The sequence below is a fragment of the Piliocolobus tephrosceles genome, chromosome 12 (assembly GCF_002776525.5).
Source record: "Piliocolobus tephrosceles isolate RC106 chromosome 12, ASM277652v3, whole genome shotgun sequence".
Classification (NCBI taxonomy): domain Eukaryota; kingdom Metazoa; phylum Chordata; class Mammalia; order Primates; family Cercopithecidae; genus Piliocolobus; species Piliocolobus tephrosceles.
In genome coordinates this window covers 43,788,246-43,808,707 of record NC_045445.1, presented here as the reverse complement: position 1 = coordinate 43,808,707, position 20,462 = coordinate 43,788,246, and the positions used below count along the sequence as shown (strand labels likewise).

Here is a 20,462-nt window from a genome sequence, read left to right as displayed (position 1 = left end):
AGGAGAGGGAAATCTAAGATAATAAACTTAAAGTTTTGCTTTGAGTTTCTCTAACTCTGATATTCTGTTATTCTTGCAGTTGAATAGTTCTAAGGGTATTCTTCATTTTATGGAAGTGTGCCTAAACTTGACACAAGGCAGATAACTCAAGAATAAATCTTTACATTACAAAATCATTATTTCATTACAGGGTTCCTTGAAATTGTATGCTTCTTAACTAAAACTAATAAATTCATATACTTTTATGGGTACTTTTTCATTTTTTAAGCATCAAGTCACATATAATATGGGTAGTTTCTATTCTGGAATTTGTAAAGATAGTCCAAGGCAATGTCAGGAGACCTGTGTTCTAACTCTAGTTCCAACTCTGTGTCATTGTTGGGAACCCTAAAAGATCTAGCACCAGGTCTATCTTGGAATCTCTGGGCTCTAGGGTTCAGCCAACTCTAGAAGTCTAAGGCAGACTGTGAGAGAAGTTGTGCAGCAGTAGCTTCAAAGGTTTCAATAATAAGGAAGAGTTAAAATTTGTATGGGTGGGTGGATGGGACTCAATTGTAAAGCTGTGTTATCTTACTACTCCTAAACTCCTAAAGACTCATTACCGGAGGGTTAAGTTTAACCACTGCTGGTTAATGCAGCTTTCTATAAAGAATAAAGTACTAATTGCAGGCAATCTTTGACTTCTAGACCTTCGACTAAAACTATGTGGTAACTGGAGTTATGGCAGTAGAGTTCAGAGGTGTTTGAAAATGAAATGGGCTACTTAACTGGAAGTGACTTCCAAGTCTACAGAGATGTTCAGGTAGAGCTAGATGCTCATTACTCAGGAGATTTTTAAGAGAGATTAAAGTATCTGATAGGGGTTGGACTAGATGACTTAAAAGAATCTCTTCTAGCTCTATGGTTCCATGGCAGGAATCAATTCACATAGTGCATCTTCAATCACTTATAATGAGATCAACCTCATGTCAATTTGCTTTCTAAAGTGTTCTGTATAAAGATCCCTGTCCTCTGGCTCAGTCTAATTCCAAGTGGCCTTAAGCCACCCTTTGCAGTATCAATCAACACTGGTAACTCTTACTGGCTCAAGTATGCTGGCAGCAAGAAAAGGTGACAAATGTAAGCTAACATATGCAAACAAAAAAAGAAAGAGAATAGAATGGTTATCAGGATCAAGCAAAGTTGCTACAAAGCAATGAGACCGGTTTTTGTTAGTCTGCTTTGATGTTGCTTGGTAAACTACTGTGGAGCACAATTTCAAAAGGGAGAGACAAACATAAAATTAATAATTATAATCCAGTGTGTTAAGTGTTATAATAGAGGCCTGAACTAAGTGCCGTGTGAACTCAGAGACTGACCAATTTTCCTGGGGACTGTCAAGGAAATCTCATAGAGGAAGCAATGAGCAAGCTGAGTCTTGAAGGATGAGTAGGAATTGACTGGGTAGAAATGGGGAGAGGCAAAGAAAAAAATGTGAAGCCAGAGAGACATGAAAGAATATATTTGGGAAGTGGTGAATAATTGTGTATAGCTGGAGTGTGAGGTTAGGTTCTTAAGTGCTATGCTTCTTAATAAAAACGGGTTTTCCTCTCTGGTAGTAAGGAATAACAGGCACTGTTTTAAGGAGAGTGAGATAGATTTTTGTCAAGAAAGATAATTCTGGTGATTGGTGTAGAATGGCTTCAAAGGAAAGCAGGGAAACCAGTGAGCCAGAATAAGAACCCAGACAAAGGCAGTGGCAGTGAGGCTGAAGAGGATGGGGTGGATTCAAGAGATATCTGTGGGGCAGAACCAACAGGAAATATAGACTGATAGCGTTTTGCTCAATGATCACTCACATGTATGTGTGTATTTTTTAAAGAATTGCATAAACAGATATGTGATGGTGACTGATTATGGGGTCACTGGTTTATTTACTGATGATGCTTGTTTCTTCTCATATTATGAAAATTCCTGCCTACCTACATGTGTCCATGAGGAAAAGAAAAATTGAAATTGCTGTAAATATATTTAAAATTTCATTTCTTGGCCATTCTCACTACTTAATTTCTTCCTGAAGTAGAAATATAAATATTTACTATACATGTACTACAATATAAATATTTACTACATACCTAGTATGTATAAGATACTTCATATACATATATATCCTAATCCTCACAACAAACTTACCAGTTTAGAATTATACCCATTTTACAGATGAGAAAACCAAGGCATGGCAGAACTTCAGTAGCTTCCCTTGGGTCACAAAGCTAAGAATTGAGGGATTCACAACTAGAACCCAGATATGGCTACCTCTAAAGCCCATGCTCTTTCTGCAACCTCATACTGCCTCTGTACTTAAAAAGCAAGTATCAAAACAAAAATAAGTAAAATGAAAAAGCAGCCAGGTGTGGTGGCTCACACCTGTAATCCCAACACTTAGGGAAGCAGAGGCGGGAGGATCGTTTGAGCTCAGGAGTTCATGACTAGCCTGCGTAACATAGTGCGACTCTGTTCCCCACAAAAAGAAAATAGAAAAATATCACTATTATAAAAATGACTGCATCATTATAATAGTCTATTTTTGTGAGTATTTAAAAGTGTTCATGATAAAATGAGTCTTAAAAGGGAATTTTAATGTCAAACCACTCACACACACAAAAATACATTCAATATGCACTCAATGAAAACTATAAGAAACCAGCCACAAAAAGACCAAATAATTTCACATCTAGGTAAAGTAGTAAGACAAAGAATCATACTTTATAATCCACTATTCCTAAATGCTGATAAAAACAAGACTTTTAAAAATAATATTTTCTGAATGCCTACTATGTACCACACACTGTTGTAGGCTTTGGGGAATATTACAGCAGTCCTTGCCCTCATGGAACTTACATTCGCATTAAGAGAGACTCACAAATATACAAGTAAATTTACAGTATGCCAGGTAGTGATAAGTGCTATGGAGAAAAATGAAGCAGGGTAAACAGACAAGGAGAGGCAGATATCAAATGTAGGCCTTGCTATTTTACATACGTGTCACTGATAATGGTATCATTTGAATAGAGACCTGAAGGGAGTGAGGAAGCCAAGCTACATGTCTATCTAGTAGAAGACTGTTGCAAGCAAAGAAAATTCAAGTGCAAAGGCCCTAGCGGGGGACCATGCTTGGTGGGTTCAAAGGGAAACAAGGAAACCGGCCTGGCTAAGGCCAAGAGAATGAATGGAGGTGGGAAGAGGGAAGTAGGAGATGAGGTGAGAGGGGCAAGCTGAGCATGGTGGCATTCATTGCAGAACATTAACTTTCCTCTGAGTGAAATATATGTTTTTTAAATACTTTGGCTTTTATTCTAGGTGACAAAGGTAGACACAGGAAAGCTTCTCATCTCAGATGTAAGGATTGACACCCACTGAGGGGAGTTCAGTCATGCCAATGGGTGTGTTTGTGCCATTACGGCTAATGGGGTAAATGTGCTGCTCTGGGCAATCATAAAGCCTATGAAGAGGAAGCTGCAACAGTATGAGAGGGTACATATTTTTAGACAGTAGCTACCACATAGTGAGCTGATCTGTGAGGCACAGGAACATCTCAATACACAATAGATGACAAATTTAAAATGTAGCCTTTTTTAAAAAATACGTACTTTTAAAAGAACAATTACATTTTATAACATGTATTTACAAACCCATGAATTTAACATAGTCATCCTTTTACCACTGAAATATTTAAGAGTTGCTTCAGCTGAAATCCAGTATCATCTGAGATGACTCCTATTCCTAGCCACTACTCTTTATTAGAGGCAGAAAGAAAGCTTCCCTTTTGACCATACCATTTTCAGGCCTGCTGAAGTCCAACCTGTGTTGTCAGTTCTACCGCCACTCCAAAGACCTTTTCTCTAATGTCACAATGACACTCTTCAGAGAGTTTGTGAAGAAAAATTAGCATCTAAAAATATTCTTTTTTCTTTTAGATTCAAAGCAATTATTATTATAATTAACAATTCATGAGATAGCTACATTTTGGGTAGTCTCTTTTTTTCCCTAAAACTTTATTTCAAAGTTATTCACCTCACCATTAATAAGGTGTTATGGTTAATGCTCTGTGCCAGTATTACCAGGCCTGCCCACTGCCAGCAATGGTCTTTGAGATAACCCATTTCCTGGCACCCAAAAGTTAAATTACTCTTTTCAAAACATACTGATCTCCCCAACACTTGCAAAAGGATTACATGCACCATTTTGTCACCATTCTTTAAATCAGAACTTACATTATTAATCTACATTGGTACATGTTTAAATGAAGTCATTTTAACAAATTATGACTGTACAAATCAAAATACTACTAGTTAGTATTAGATAAGAGTATCTTACAAACACTACATTACACTACATTACATATTACCTTGCAATCTGAAACATTACATTTCATATTTTTGCATGTTTATTTTAAATAACTAAAATTTCACAGAATTTAACAGCAAATTTTAGTTATTTTGAGTTTAAAATTTTGTTATTTTGAGTTTAAATTTTAGTTATTTTGAGTTTAAAAATTTTAGTTATGTACATAGTTTCAACTATATTTTATAATCTATAAGGCTCATGTCATAGTTCATCACCAAAAAGATCTATAAAACTTCTTATCCATCCTGTGTGATAGTTTTTATTTGGTGATGCTGTTTTTTAAGCATATGAAATGTGCTTAAAGTTTGAGAAAATGCTACTCTCAGATCTTGAAGTGGAATACTTCTAGTCAGACTATGTAAAAACCTGGGTTGTACTTTATTTTCATTGAACAGATACAAAAAAAAAAGAAAGAACTGTGTTATGCCATGAATTTAGGTTGTCAGTCTATAAGTTGAATTTACAACACTGAAGCATCAGAAGTAAACTTCCCTTCCATTTAAAATGTTTAAGAAGGCAGTTAGAAAAATGTTTCATTTAATCTTTAAAATAAGGTGCAAAAAAGGACTGCAACAACAAACTTCCTCATCCACACCTCCAATAATATCTCAATGTTGTTAAGCATAATCTACCGTGAACTGATTCAGGAGCACACCTGGAGCTATATTCACAGCTCCCAAATGTACCATGTTTTCTATACCAGAGGCCTGCTCAAAGGCAGTGTCTGTCTGTTCAGAGGTCATTACAATAACTTTTGTCACTGCTGGCCTGGACTTAAAGCAACATTCCAGATTCCAGAACCAGTGTTTTATTGTCCCAACTCTTTTCTTCCTCTTCAGGATTTGTCAATTTTAGAAAAAGGGCATGTCTGTCTTGCTACTTTCAAAGGGTTTGTGCATATCACATTTTAAGACCACATTGTTTTGGGTACTTTTAATGTAGCACATTTCATATGCTGAAATGATGCTAAAACTTGGGTTTGGTACTGATTCGCCCACATGCTCTGTCTGAGCCCCACTGTAATCAGCGCCTGGGATCCAGGGTACAGTCTTTGATGTGGAACAAAACAAAGAGAACTGGTCCAAATAGGGATTGAACCCATGATCTCATTAGCAGTACAAGTCTAACCAGCAGTGTACAGTTGTTTACTGTTCTTCATATGCAACACAGCTCCACTTATTTCAAAGGCTTAGAATACTTCTCCAGGCTTAGCTAGGAGGCAACTGATGGTCATCTTAGAAGAATGGTTTAGGTTAAAAGCAGCCTGCAGAACTTAAAAGAGATTCTCTTTCCTGCCATCCTCAGTGAAGTGGCTACAGTTGGAATCTTTTAAATCAGCTTTGTAGAACATATAAAGTAGTCCTGAAGGTAGCTGGGTATAGCAACAAGAAGTTGAGTTCTGGGCAATCCCTTTAATTAAAGCTTCTAAGAATTTATTTTATGGCCTTTTCTAACTTTCTCTGTCACTACTAGCAAGGATACAAAAGTTAGCACTTCCATGTAGAAATAAAAAAGCAGAGTGTTAAAAATGGAGACAATAACATGCTAATCTAATTTGATCAAGTCTGTAGTTTCAGTGTGTATATTTACAGAATAATTTTTTGAGCTGAAGTAAAATTAATAAAAATGAGTTTTCTGAACATGAGACCAAGTGTAAATCTGTACCTTATGAATCCAAATGTATTTTCTTCACTTTTAGATTTTAAATATACTGAAAAGTACACTGCACATTTGATATTAACAATAATTAGAGCTTCATTCTCTAAAGAATGTATTAAATACAGTCATGTATTGCTTAACGGTAGGGATTCATTCTGAGAAACGCATCATTAAAAATTTCATTGTTGTGTGAACATCATAGAGTATACTTACACAAACCTAGATGGTATAGTCTACAATGCACCTAGGCTATATGATATAGCCTATTGCTCCTAGGCTACAAAGCTGTACAGCATGTTACTATACTGTGTAATGTAGGCAACTGTAATACAATCGTAAGTATTTGTGCACCTAAATATAGAAATGGTAGAGTAAAATTACAGTATTATAATTTTATGGGACCACTGCTGTATATGCAGTCCACTGTTGACCAAAACGTCATTATGCGGTACATGACTATATTGTTTTCCATCTTTAGAATTTCCTAGCATCTGTGAAATTCTATTCCAATAGAAAATTTTTTAAATGTTACAATTTGTCCATGTCTATTTTGTTATATAAATATAGATATATTTTATTTCTTTTGTTAACAAGAAGTAAATCAGATAAGTAGTTCTTTAGTCAGATAAGTAGTTCCTTAGGACAGGACTTTTATGTTGCAAGTTTGTTCTTTATTTAAAAATTGAGAGAGCATATAAGAAAAACTAGAGTTGTTTCTAAGAAAAATGTATGCTGGGCACGGTGGCTCAAGCCTGTAATTCCAGCACTTTGGGAGGCCGAGACGGGCGGATCACAAGGTCAGGAGATCGAGACCATCCTGGCTAACATGGTGAAACCCCGTCTCTACTAAAAAAAATACAAAAAATTAGCCGGGCAAGGTGGCGGGCGCCTGTAGTCCCAGCTACTCGGGAGGCTGAGGCAGGAGAATGGCGTAAACCTGGGAGGCGGAGCTTTGCAGTGAGCTGAGATCCGGCCACTGCACTCCAGCCCAGGGCTACAGCGCGAGACTCCGGCTCAAAAAAAAAAAAAAAGAAAAATATATTTATGATGCAAGATAAAGGACTTATGATGCAATAAGTGTTCAGCATTTAAAGATCAACAAATTATTATCAATGATGAAAAGTAAGTTTTTTCCAAAGACTGCTACTTTGGAAAACCACATTTAAGGCAGTTTAAAGTTTGAGAGAAGGGGAAAGATCACAGAGAAGGGCTTCATTTATTTTGCCTTCTACTTTTAAAAAGTATTTCTCATGCTCATAAGATCATAACTAAAATTTTAATATTCAATTGCTACACCAAAACCTCAACTTTCAATTATTTTAAAGTACTTAAATTCCTAACATTGTCCCCATAAAAGTGGTAAAAGCATATGATTTGCATGATAATCACCTTGAGTTACATCAAAGCATTTTTTTTTTTCAGAACACTAAGATACAAATCTGTCCTCCTGTTCATTCAGGTCCTAATGACTCAAATATTTTAGACACTTATAAGTAAGCCCAATATTTATTATGTAAATATTCAGACAAAAGAAATATATTTTTAATGTCTATAGTATAATTTGAGGCCACATCTAATGTAACAATTTCATACAATATTTGTGTTCTAACTTAGCTTTACCATTGCAGTCGTTCATCTGAAAAAATGAAGACTATCGCAGACAATGACTCTCAGGAAAGGAGAGAGATATCAGTTTACTGTACTAAAACAAAATATGAATTCACTTTAACAAGACAAGAGGAAAGTAAAATAACTTTTAATTTTCTTCATTTGCCAAGCATCAGAGCTATAATCCAACTTGGTTCTAGCTAATGTTTGGTAAATTCCGTGTGTGTGTGTGCATGTGCATGCACGCTCTTTTAAGAGTCCTCTATTTCAAAGGCTTTTTCTTCTATGACAAGATCATTTTCCCCTTTAAAATATGTATTACAAATTTCTTAAAATATAAGTACCCAACACCTTGCATATGGTTGCTTTGATAATAATGATGTATACACATCCCTGTAAATTTGACCTTTTTGGCCCATGTAGGATAAAAACAAGCCAGAAAATGGTACATATTGTTTTGCTTTTATACAAAGTGAACTAGGATGAACCAAATAAAATAATTTCATAGTTATCTTTAAATACATTTTAGCTTTTATAACAGATACAGAGTAGTAATCATCCAGTATCACCTCCTCTGCTTCTTGAGAAAAACTATTTTCTACCTAGGACTACAATTATTTCGATAACTTATTATCTCTCCTAATATATCATAAACTCCTAAGGCAAAATTAAGACAAGATTTGCAGAATGAACTGTTCAAACATGATTAAAAGGGGAAACAGCCTCGAAGGATGAGAGAAGTATTAAACTTTACAGACAGATGTAAGAACAGGGTAAATTTCTTGCAGTTCACTCTCTCCCTATCAAACTTAAGAACCAAGAGCCCTCGCGCTGAAAAAGCCCATTTTCAGCTTCTCTCAACACCACCTTTTCACAGATGGCCTTTTCTGCCCCAGGCATTTTGCCTGTGGCTCGTAATCAAAGCAGGAGGGAGATTCCAGCTGCAAACTCTGAAGATCTGAAAGATGTGATAAGGAATTAGAATCTGATATACTCACTACACTTAATTCCTATGGCAGTAGGTGCTATATGAATTCAAACAGTTCTCTACAATTCAGGAGCCATTACCCATTCTGCAAACGGTTCCTGCTGTTTAGTTTCCATTCTGCTGGGAATTTTGTGGCTACATCTCTGCACATTAGCACAATCTTGGGATAATGAAGGAGTGCATTAACCTCATGGCTAAAATGAGGATTCCAGATTTGTGCAGATATTTCACCATGCTTCCCTATGGATGATTTTGAGTAAAGAGCATACAACAACCTAGGTTCCAAAATGTACCTTAAATTAAGTGCCTATAAAATATGACAAATGTTTCTCATTTTGTAATTAATATACTGAAACTATCAAATTAGGTATAAGTTTTAGGACTCAGGCCATCATCTGTTCTATAAAAAGGCAAAAAATGTAGGCTGTAAATTAAACTAATTAATTTTGCATTGTTTGTGATACACTTAATTTATTTCCCCAAAATGCATACTTTAGCCAGGAGTCTTGCCACAACCACTTGCCAAAAATTGTTTGGCCTTAACATCTCCAGAATGAGCTTCCATAACAATAATGTACAGTCAGAGGTGATTCGTACAGCTTTTCTTTTCATAAGAAAAATCAATCTGGGTGATGCTGCCATAAAGACTAATATTAAATGAGAGGGAGGAGGAACTTGTTTAATCTAATTATTCACAATGAGCCTAGAGTGGTTACCCAAATAATCAAGAATAAAAATGATCACAAGACGGTCTACCATGACAGGGGAAAATATTATGCTGCTTATAATGGCTTTAAACTCATACTGCTTTAGAAAAATGCCAGATTACGACACCAAAATATAAAAGCAAATCCAGTTTACAATGAATCTAGTCACCCACAAGTACTCAATCTAGCTAGGACCCTTGAAAGTAATAAAGTAGGTTTGTTAGCTATTTTCAATATCTCAAAAAATCTAATGGAAAGTGAACATCTGTATCATGCAAGCAATCAACCCCCCCCAACCCACACAGAACAACCCCACTAACCCACACAGAACAAAATAAAACTCCAAAACAAAACACAGCACATCCCCTTTAATGTGGTCATACTGTTCCCTAGAAAGGGCTAAACTTTCATTGCTAATTTCCCAGAATTAAGTAGTTCAACGAAAGTGGCATAGTTCACAATCAAGCTCTAGAACTGCCAGCACCTGCATAATTATTTCACTGCCAAGAGGTCTAAGTACAACAAAGTAAAGGAGAAAAAAAGTCTTTTTTTAAGTGTGGTGACAGGCCACATTCCTGTTTTGCTGAATAAGAATACATCTATTAATTACTTACATATTCTAGAAAAATTACTGCCAACTTGAATTTACATAAAGAAATAGATCTGCATTTTGCTGGGAAATTTATTAGACAAAATTTTAAGGAATCTTTTCTGACTGAGATGTTTATATTCATCTATATTAGTGTTAATTCTCCTCTTTATAAAAGTATGTTTTCTAAGTACTAAAATTGGGGAAATAAATCTGCCTCTGCTTTCTAATGTATAAAAGCCATAAACACAATACTGGAAATTATCTCCTTCAGCTCAGACAAAGAATATTTCTACTTTGAAGTCTTCAGCAATGATAAATAGGGTAATTTGTGGACTTTATCACCAAATTCTATGGATAGACTTTTATCAATAATTCTGAGCTCTCCATCCTGCTTCGTATTTTCTATAATCTTTCCCGCTTTTACCCAGACCCTTCAAGGTCAGGGAAAGAATAGTCTATTTATAATAGTTCCATGTACTTCTCACAAACTTTGCATTACCTACACAGATACTATGTTTTTTCACAATTGAGAAGAAATCCTCAGCCTCTTTATAAGATTTTATTTCAATCTAAAATCAAAATTTCAATTAGGAGAACATATAACTTGACTATGACAAGTACTTTACATTTAAAAGATTATGTTTATATATATATATATATTTAAAAAACATAATTCAGGATAGGCATTTCATTTAAAAAATACCTGGTCATATTTGAACATACAATGTGACTATGACAAGTACTTTAATGATAAGTACTTTAATTTTAAAAGTTTTAACAATTTTATTAAAATTAAAAGTTTATAATTTTATTTATAAATAAAAACTTAATTCAGGATAGGCATTTCATTTTTAAAATACCTGGTCATATTTTTAAGAAAGGTTTTAGAGTTAAGGGACTACACATAAGCTAGATTATTGTCTTCTATAAACTGGTTAACTTTTAAGAGGAAAAAGGGTACTCAAACAGATATTTTGTACACCTATGTTCATTGCAGCATTATTCACAACAGCCAAAATGTAGAAGCCACCCACTCAAACATCCACCAATCGATGAAAGGATAAACAAAATCTGGTATATACATACAATGGAATATTCAGCCTTAAAAAGAAGGTAAATTGACACACACTACCCCATGGATGAACCTTGAAGACATTATGCTAAGTGAAATAAGTTAGTCACAAAATGACTATCATATGATTCCACTGATATGAGGTACCTAGAGTAGTCAAATTCATAGCAACGCAAAAAAGAGTGGTGGTTGCCAGGGCCTGGAGGAGGAAGAATGTGGAGTTCATGTTTAATGGGTACAGAGTTTCAGTTGGGGAAGACGAAAAACATTCTGGAGATGGATGGTGGTGATGACTGTACGACAATGTGGTTGTGCTTAAGGCCACAGGACTATACATTTAAAAATGGTTAAAATGGTAAATTTTATGTTACATATATTTTCCTACAATCAAAAAAAAAGAAGAGATATAATTGAGTAACATTCTGAAAATCAAACAAGTCTATCTAATCACAGATGAACCGGTTATTCTAATTTTTAAAAAGATGCCTATGCCTAGAATGCCTTTAATTTCACTGTTTATTTTTTGTTTTGTTTTTGTTTTGCTTTCTCCCTCCTTTATGCCCCTACCCCCTAAGTTCATTTAATTCTATTTATTCATTTTGTGAGTTATGGGTTTTAAGGTGGGACGACCAGAGGCCAAGAATCACCAATTTTTATGTTAAAAAAAAAATTGTATTCTTAAAGTCAAGTCCATATAGCTAAAGAATGCAATTTCCTATCCTACAGTAGTATTTTTTTGTAATAAGCTTTATCCTTAATACAATATTAGTTCAAGTCAATTTTCTTCTGCCTGGTCTATACAACTCTGAGTTGTATACTTTCCATAATACTATCTATGGATTTTCTGGAATTTTAAATAATGTTGCAAAATTTCAGTCTTAACCCCCTACTAGAATTTTTGAAGGATTACTGATCTATGATTTATAAAATGTATAGTAACTTGTTTTCAAGTTCATTATTTTCATGACAAAGCTTCAAAACATAAATAATCAGAAAATTTTGTCTCAGGGGATGGATTTTGTAGACACAAGCTCTGGGTTTGAATCCTGGTTCTATCACTTAATAGATGTGTGAGTGGGTAAATTATTTAAATTACCTAATTCTCAGTTTCCTCATTTTGAAAATGTAGATATTAGTACCTAAGAGTTATTACATGGACTATGCATGTAAAAGCTCCTCAACAATGTCTGATGTAGTAAATTCTTAATAAATGGCAGCCATTAACAAAAATAATCATAATAACATAATATGTAAAAATGATAAGCACACTACTGGACAGAAAAATATTATATTCCAACTTTTAAAAAATGACCCCTTATAAATTTTGATGCTGAAATGAATCCAAGGAAAAAGATTACTTGTATTTTGTAAGACTCATTTTCTTTTGTTCATCTTTTCCAAATAGTATGATTGTTAATATCTTGTTAAACAAAGGAAATTAAGCCAATGAGAAGTAAATGAGAAGTAAAACCATGTATGTGCATGTGTGTACACACACACAAACACATGTACACACACACACGCGTGCCTCTGTAATGTGATATATACAATTTGAGGAAGCTGTATAGAAACATGAGAAAAAAGTTGAAAAGTAAACAGGAAGAGCTATAGATTGCAATAAGGGTAACAAGGTATACAAATGTAGGCAAATTTCCAAGTTCAAGTATTTGAACAATTCATTCAGAATCACATTACTGTCAGAAAATTATACTGTAATTCTTCTGGTCATTACCCTAGGATATAAATGGACAAGTCCAGAAAAGTTGGATATTTTCACCCCTTGCCAACATAAGCAAAATTATTTTTTTCTTTAAACAAAACCCAATTGCTATCACAGTTACTACTACGAAAGATTTCTAAGGTATATAATGTTTGATAATGGGATTTCTGCTGCAATTTCACTAGAAAGCACAAAGGGTTTCTATACTACCAACTCTTACTACCCAAATATAAAGTAATATTCTGCTTTGAAAACAGACTTGTGTTTTCAAAAATGTATTCCTTGGAACACTCAGACTTTGGGGTGGGAGGATAAAAGGGTCCTGTAGTCAAATAAGCCTGGAACATGCTACATTCTATTTCTCTCTCTTAGATATACATAACACTATTAATATAAAAGGTTCTGAGAAGTCCTACAGTGAGCAGAGCTGTTTTTAACCAGTGTTTCCCAAACTTATCTGGTCACAGAATTCTTTTCTTCAGGTAGCGCAAAGGAACCAGTGTTCCGCATAACAACTCATTTTGGGAAATGTACAATAAATTGCCATTGATTAGTATTAGATGTGTAATTTAATATGTACCTGTCCCAAAAAGGTAGCCATTGGCAGAATTTGCTGAAGTCCCAAAAATGAGCCCATTGTATTTTATGTCAGAAAAAAAAAATCTAACATGCCTAGACTGGTACTTACATTATCTTTAACAAGTTGAACTTATTTACAGAATATGTGTTTCAACCCTTACAGCCTGTATGTTATTTAATCAAATCCAAACATCCAGTTTCTTATACCTGCGAAAAGCTAAAAAATGAATATGATCCTCCAAGCCATTGTTTTTTTTTTTTTTTCTGGGCTTCACTGTAAGCTGAGAAAACCCTGCAGCTGTGAGCTACTGCATACCTTCAAATATGAGAATACTAAACTCAGTTACAGCATTTTATTAACTGGTGCTATAAGCCTGCATTTATGCAGTTCTACAGTAAAATAATTAATGTTCCACATTAATCCTGAAGTAAAATAGTGATTATTACTTCATTCTCCTAACACCTCTATTAAGTATACAGAACAAAATACTGTAATGACTATTTTACCTCTGGAGGTTGAGCAACATGCCCCAAGCACCAATAGTCAGCAGGGAGCAATTTCTTGTTGGACAGACACTGTGCATGTTACAACTATAGAAACTGTATCAGATAATCACCCTAAAATGTGAACAAAAACAGGAAATTCCTTTACTAATAGCTTATTATCTAAGGAATTTTCTTCTTCTGAAATAATTTTGGGTCACAATTTGCTTGAAATCTAAACTTGAACCAAAAAACTCACATTGTGTGCTAGATAGCTTTTTGTGAATTCAGAAATTAAGAACAAAGTTTTAAACAACTGTAATGAGGAATTGCTTTGTCCTTGGGTTAGATAAAAGAAAATAAGCAAGCTACAATTAATTCTGGGTGAAGTGTGAATGTGAATGATTATACTGCTAGGCTATAGCATCACTTTCTTCCTAGGCTCTCCTTTCAATTTCAAAAGTACTTAAAAGTGTAACAAAATGTGTAAGATGAAAGAGACAACAACTATTTTCAAAAAACATAACAGGGAAGAAATAATGACTGTTACTATAGAAATCACATATTTTGGCAACCCATGGACATTTGGTCATTGGTTTTCAAGTTATACAAAATAAGCTGGCCACTGGAAGAAAAAAACACTTCAAAACATCGATGGCAGAATACATTAATCCTAGTATTTTATATTATGATAATATATATGAATAATATTTTACCAGACAGAAGGTAAATGGTCAAAGACAAGGAAAAACCTGACATGAAGGAAAACAAGAACGTTGACAATTCAGTAAAAGAAAAGGAGTTAAAGTATCAGATTCAAGTTTCGTAAGTTTTTTTTTTTTTTTAAATGTAAAAGCAGAGGTAACAAAAATTGGTCTTCACCTGGTAAGTGTGTACTCCCTGAGTCCTGAATGCAAATTCATGGCAGAAAAAGTACCTATGCATCCACGTAATCTTTTGTCTCGACCAATCTTCCATGTTACAAACAGTGGGCTGTAATGGAAGATAAAAATAGGGTAAATCAATCAATTCAATTCAAACAAGTATTTATTGAGTATTGACTGTCTGCTAGGTTAGGTGCCTGAGACATAAAGACCAAAAGACAGGCCTTCAAGGGGCTCAGAGGCCAGCCCAATAGGACTACATTTAGCAAAAGTTATGTTATACTACTACTACATTATATTTAGTGTATCCTATATGTTAGGCATCTCAATAAATGTTTTAAACAAATTATGTTAATCTTCATCAACAACTGATACTAACATTCCTATATGAGGGAGTCTCACAGTTGATACATAATGAAGTAGGCACTCAAACCTGGGCAATCTTAACTATAGAGCCTTAACCATTATGGCTAACTGCATAATTACTCATTTAAACCTCAAATAACTGACTTATATGTAAGTCTAATTTGTAAAATCTGGGATAAAAAAAACAATGATTTTCATAAATACTTCCTGAAAATATAGGGGATATGTACTGTGAAAGGTGCTACAAGGATGCCTAAAACACAGTCATTGCTCTCTAGGAGCCAGTATAAGAGGGAGGCATAGCTATTACACAGCTAACTAAAACAAGGAAAAAGGAAATAGATACTATAAACCATGTCCAAATGCCATAATTTAAGCTATTGGGATAGAAGAAAACTTCATCAAGCTTGACATTCTTTAGCTTCACCTAGAAAAATCAGTAGGGTTCAGAGAGGTGAAGGGCAACAGCAGACGTTAACAAAATAATACTCTGAAACCAGAAAATTTATTTTGATTTTTAGATAAAAGTATTACCTGCAAATACAATCTCTCAAGCATCAAAGAACAAAGTATCAATTACAACGAAATATCATCAAGAATAATGTGGTTTTAGATGAAGTTTAATACAGTAGATGTTTGGATTCTGCTGCAAACTACTGACATCCTCAATTAATGGTTAAGTCTAAAAACAATTACATTCTAATTAAAGCAACTTTGTATGCCAGTTTTTATGAAGTAATTTACCCATTTTAGGACATTTTGTAAAAGGATAAATACCTTACAATTGGGGATGATCTATGGTAATATGAGTATTCACAGTAATACTGGAATAATGCATTTCTGCTTTCTAAAAACTTAAATTTTAAGGGGATATACCATATGTCATTTTTCCTCTAACACACTGGTGAGTTGGAGAACATCCTTTCTTTAAAATACTCTTTAGTGAGTCATCAGCAGATGGATGAAAAGATATCTCATTCAAGTACTTCAATCACCCACCTTAAACATTTAAATTATGCTGAGCTCTGACAGCCACAATGGCAGATAGGTTCTCAAATAAGTAATATATACAAACCAGGGAGAAGTACTAAGAGTTACCATCTTCCAAGAGCCAAATGTCCAGTGGCATTAAAAAAGATGACTAAAGTATAAGGTCAAGTTACTGTCAACATTAGCATTCAAGTGAAAGACGACCTACACTAAAGGTATTAAAATAACAAACAAAAGGTAAAAGCCAGGTTTTTTGCTTTCTATATCATATGTAATAAACCTGTTATAACTTGAGACAAGATTCTAATGCTCCATTTGGAAATTTTTCTCCAATTGTTCTTGACTAACCACTGATCAGGAAGACAAGAATTAGATGGGATTACTTTCTCACCAATTCTTTCATTACTCACATAAATACCAGTATCTTAAAATTTAAACCTTATCTTTAAGGATGAAATTCGCCTCTTCATTTTTCAGTTTCTAACTTGGCATAGTCAACATCAGCAACCATTTTTTTGTTTTGTTTTGTTTTGAGATGGAGTCTTGCTCTGCTGCCTGGCTGAGTGCAGTGGTGCGATCTCGGCTCACTACAACCTCCACCTCCCGGGGTCAAGCAATTCTCCTGCCTCAGCCTCCTAAGTAGCTGGGAGTACAGGTGTGCACCACCATGCCTGGCTAATTTTTGTATTTTTAGTAGAGATGGGGTTTCACCATGTTGGTCAGGCTGGTCTCAAACTTCTGACCTCGTGATCTACCCAGCCGAGCCTCCCAAAGTGCTGGGATTACAGGCATGAGCCACCACGCCCAGCCTGTCTCTCTCTCTCTCTCTCTTTTTTTTAATACTTTAAGTTCTGGGGTACATGTGCAGAACGTGCAGGTCTGTTACATAGGTATACAGGTGCCATGGTGGTTTGCTGCACCCATCAATCCATCACCTACATTAGGTATTTCTCCTAATGCTATCCCTCCCCTAGCCCTCTACTCCCCGACAGGCCTCCATGTGTGATGTTCCCCTCCCTGTGTCCATGTGTTCTCATTGTTCAACTCCCACTTATGAGTGAGAACATGCGGTGTTTGATTTTCTGTTCTTGTGTTAGTTTGCTGAGAATGATGGTTTCCAGCTTCATCCATATCCCTGCAAAGGACATGAACTCATCCTTTTTATGGCTGTATAGTATTCCATGGTGTAGATGTGCTATATTTTCTTTATCCAGTCTATCATTGATGGACATTTGGGTTGGCTTGAAGTCTTTGCTATTGGGAATAGTGTTGCAATAAACATATGTGTGCATGTGTCTTTAGAGTAGAATGATTTATAATCTTTTCGGCATATACCCAGTAATGGGATGGCTGGGTCAAATGGTATTTCTAGTTCTATATCCGTAAGGAATCGCCACACTGTCTTCCACAATGGTTGAACTAATTTACACTCCCAACAGTGTAAAAGTGTTCCTGTTTCTCCACATCCTCTCCAGGATCTGTTGTTTGCTGACTTTTTAATGATTGTCATCCTGTCTCTTCTTTGGAAAAAAAAAAACAAAAAAAAAAAACTTTATTTTTTGATCACAGAAGTAGCATATGATCATAAATTAAGAAATTAGAAATACAGAAATGTATCAATCCTCTTCTATAACAATGGTTATACAAAGTATCTCTATGTAAGACAGGTCTTTTGGCAGCTTCAGAATGAAGTGAATCACAATGTAATATAGATAAGAGCATGTTTTTAAAATACCATTATGGTTTCTGAATAAGGCAAAACTAAGTTGTATATTCTCTTCCTCAATGAATTCCATGAGAAACCTAAAAGTGTGAGTGAATTCATTTCCTATCAAAAACGCTAGAAATGAAAGTCATTTAAAAGTCTTTTACCTTCTACTTTCTTATTTATATACACACACCATTCTTATTATAACATAACCCTATCTGCTCAAGTAAACATTTAAAACTTAAAGTATAAATAGAAAAATAACACAAACTAAACACTATACTATGAAATATGTTGCAGGGCACTCAAACATATGGTGGGAGAAATTATATATTAATAGTTTTTTATAATGCCATGCTATCACTGATGACGGAATGATTAATTCAGAGCTTAGGTTGCTGGAGGACAAGCTGCACTTTACAAGGCAGCCTGAGGAGCAAAGATGCTCCAAAACAAGCATGGGTATGGACATGTAAAAGTGCACAGCACATTCAGGAAACAGGAAGTAGTCTGATAGTCTTGATAACTTTTGCTATGGGCTCTTTCAGATTTAACATTCCTTTGAATTTGAAGCACTGTGGACTATGTGTTCTCAAGAGCCCTCATAAGACGTAGAGCAGATACAGAATCATCTACACTCTCCCTGATCCTTACCTGCCCCTGGCAACATCCACTTTGGGAGTTGGGATTTCGGGAAAGTATGTGTGTCAAAGATGGGAGGGAGTGCTACTGTGTTTAGGACAGATGCCTGAAGATGGAAGTAGTCAGACTTTTAGTAGACAGAATAAAACTATTCATTAAAAATCTGGGACTCTAATTTCTCATTACAAATCCTCATCCAACATCGTTTATAAAGTACATGTGTATGGAATTAAAACAACTAAAATACCTAAAAGCAACATTTAATGGGGGAAAGAACCTAGGAATTTAAGCATTTTAAAGTAGACAGAAACATAATAAACATCACTGAGCACAAGAGATTGGATCTTGTGTGTGATAACCATGTTGTACAGGGCAATGACTACGAGAACATTCAATACATACTATCTAAAAATAGGAACAAATTTTTTCTTCACGCAACACAGAGGGAAGGAATAGGCAATTTCATTTTTAAATGTGCTATTAAAACATGTATGAGTTCCAAAAAGGACCTAATACATCAGCATAATCAGAGGTAGATCAAAATAGAAAAAGGGTTTTGAGTCTGTTGAGAGGAGCTGCTCAGTGAGAAAAAAATACAGAAAACCAGTTCATAGTAAGACAAAGATTGGATGTTTTGGGAAAATGCTATTGCCATATGGTTTGAGGCCACCTACATACATTGAAAAAATACTACAAACTAGAAGAGAGCTCAAAATGAGATGAAATATTAATGGAAATGTTTATCTGAAGGTAACCAGACAAAGCTTTTAAAGTAATTTTCCTAATTCTGAGAAACCTTTGCAGAAAAGTAAACACTCCATTTTTTCATGTCTGTAGACAGGAACAGGAAGCAACCACTTAATCTAGATGAATCCTCCCTGCCAACTAGCAGCCAATACTGTCAGGTCAACAGTAGCTCTAGGGAAATGCAGTTGCGTACAATCAGCAAAAGTATGAAAAGCAATGTAAATCTGAAAGGACACTCCCCATCTATTGATGTGAGCCAGAACAAATTAGAAATATGTTTGCAGGAGCAGAATACAATTAAGTGATATAACGAAAAAGGTGTATTTACTTAATACTATTTTACCTTAAACCCTATCTCGCCTGCCATATCAAGGCAAAATAGAGGTTACAAGAAAGTCTTAGACTCTGGCAATTTGCTCTTCTTTAGAATAAGATTATTTAGAAAGAGATTTATAGCAGTCAGCATTAACAAAATAACATTAATCTCTACCAATGCAATAATAATTAATAAAACAGGGTACTCAACAAGGTTATTTATATTGGAGGGGGGGATATAGGAAAAGAGAGAAGCCCTGTAACTTATTCTGTTCTTCTGCCATCAAATAATGATTGTTTCTCAACTGCATTCAGGTTTCTCAGCAATTTAGCTCAAAAATACAACTATATTCCTCATAACATCCAGCTAAAAATACCATAATTCCCCAGGATCTAGCAGCTTACAGAAGTACAGAAATGACGGTGTCTTCTTTCCACCACCAGGTAAAAACCTTTCACTTCCTATTTCAACAAAAAGAAGCTTTACATTTCATTTCTAAATCATATAAACTACAGATTCAATTCATAAAAACATACCTAATAAGGTTAAATCATGTAATAGGGATGCCATAATAAAATACTGTACACTAGGTGGCATAAACAACAGAGATTTATTTCCTCACTGTTATGGGGGCTAGAAAGCCCAAGATTAAGATACTGGCAGAGTTCAGTTCCTGGTAAAGGCTCTCTTCCTAGATGTACCATATGACCCAGCCATCCCACTACTGGGTATATACCCAAAGGATTATAAATTATGCTACTACAAAGACACATGCACACGTATGTTTATTGCGGCACTATTCACAATAGCAAAGACTTGGAATCAACCCAAATGTCCATCAGTGACAGACTGGATTAAGAAAATGTGGCACATATACACCATGGAATACTATGCAGCCATAAAAAAGGATGAGTTTGCGTCCTTTGTAGAGACATGGATGCAGCTGGAAACCATCATTCTTAGCAAATTATCACAAGAAGAGAAAACCAAACACCGCATGTTCTCACTCATAGGT

The 20,462-nt window shown here is 35.0% G+C and overlaps 1 protein-coding gene across 2 annotated transcripts in view; it reads right to left on the bottom strand.

Annotated features, from left to right (window-relative positions):
* AMMECR1 (AMMECR nuclear protein 1) overlaps positions 1 to 20,462 on the bottom strand; it is a 132,948-nt gene that overhangs the window by 55,041 nt on the left and 57,445 nt on the right. The window contains exon 2 of one of the 2 annotated variants that reach the window (XM_023203065.2): positions 14,677 to 14,787. The exons of the other annotated variant lie outside the window; for it this stretch is intronic. Coding sequence (XP_023058833.1) covers positions 14,677 to 14,787 — 111 coding nt within the window. The remainder of the gene's footprint in view (positions 1 to 14,676; positions 14,788 to 20,462) is intronic. 2 annotated transcript variants of the gene reach the window in all.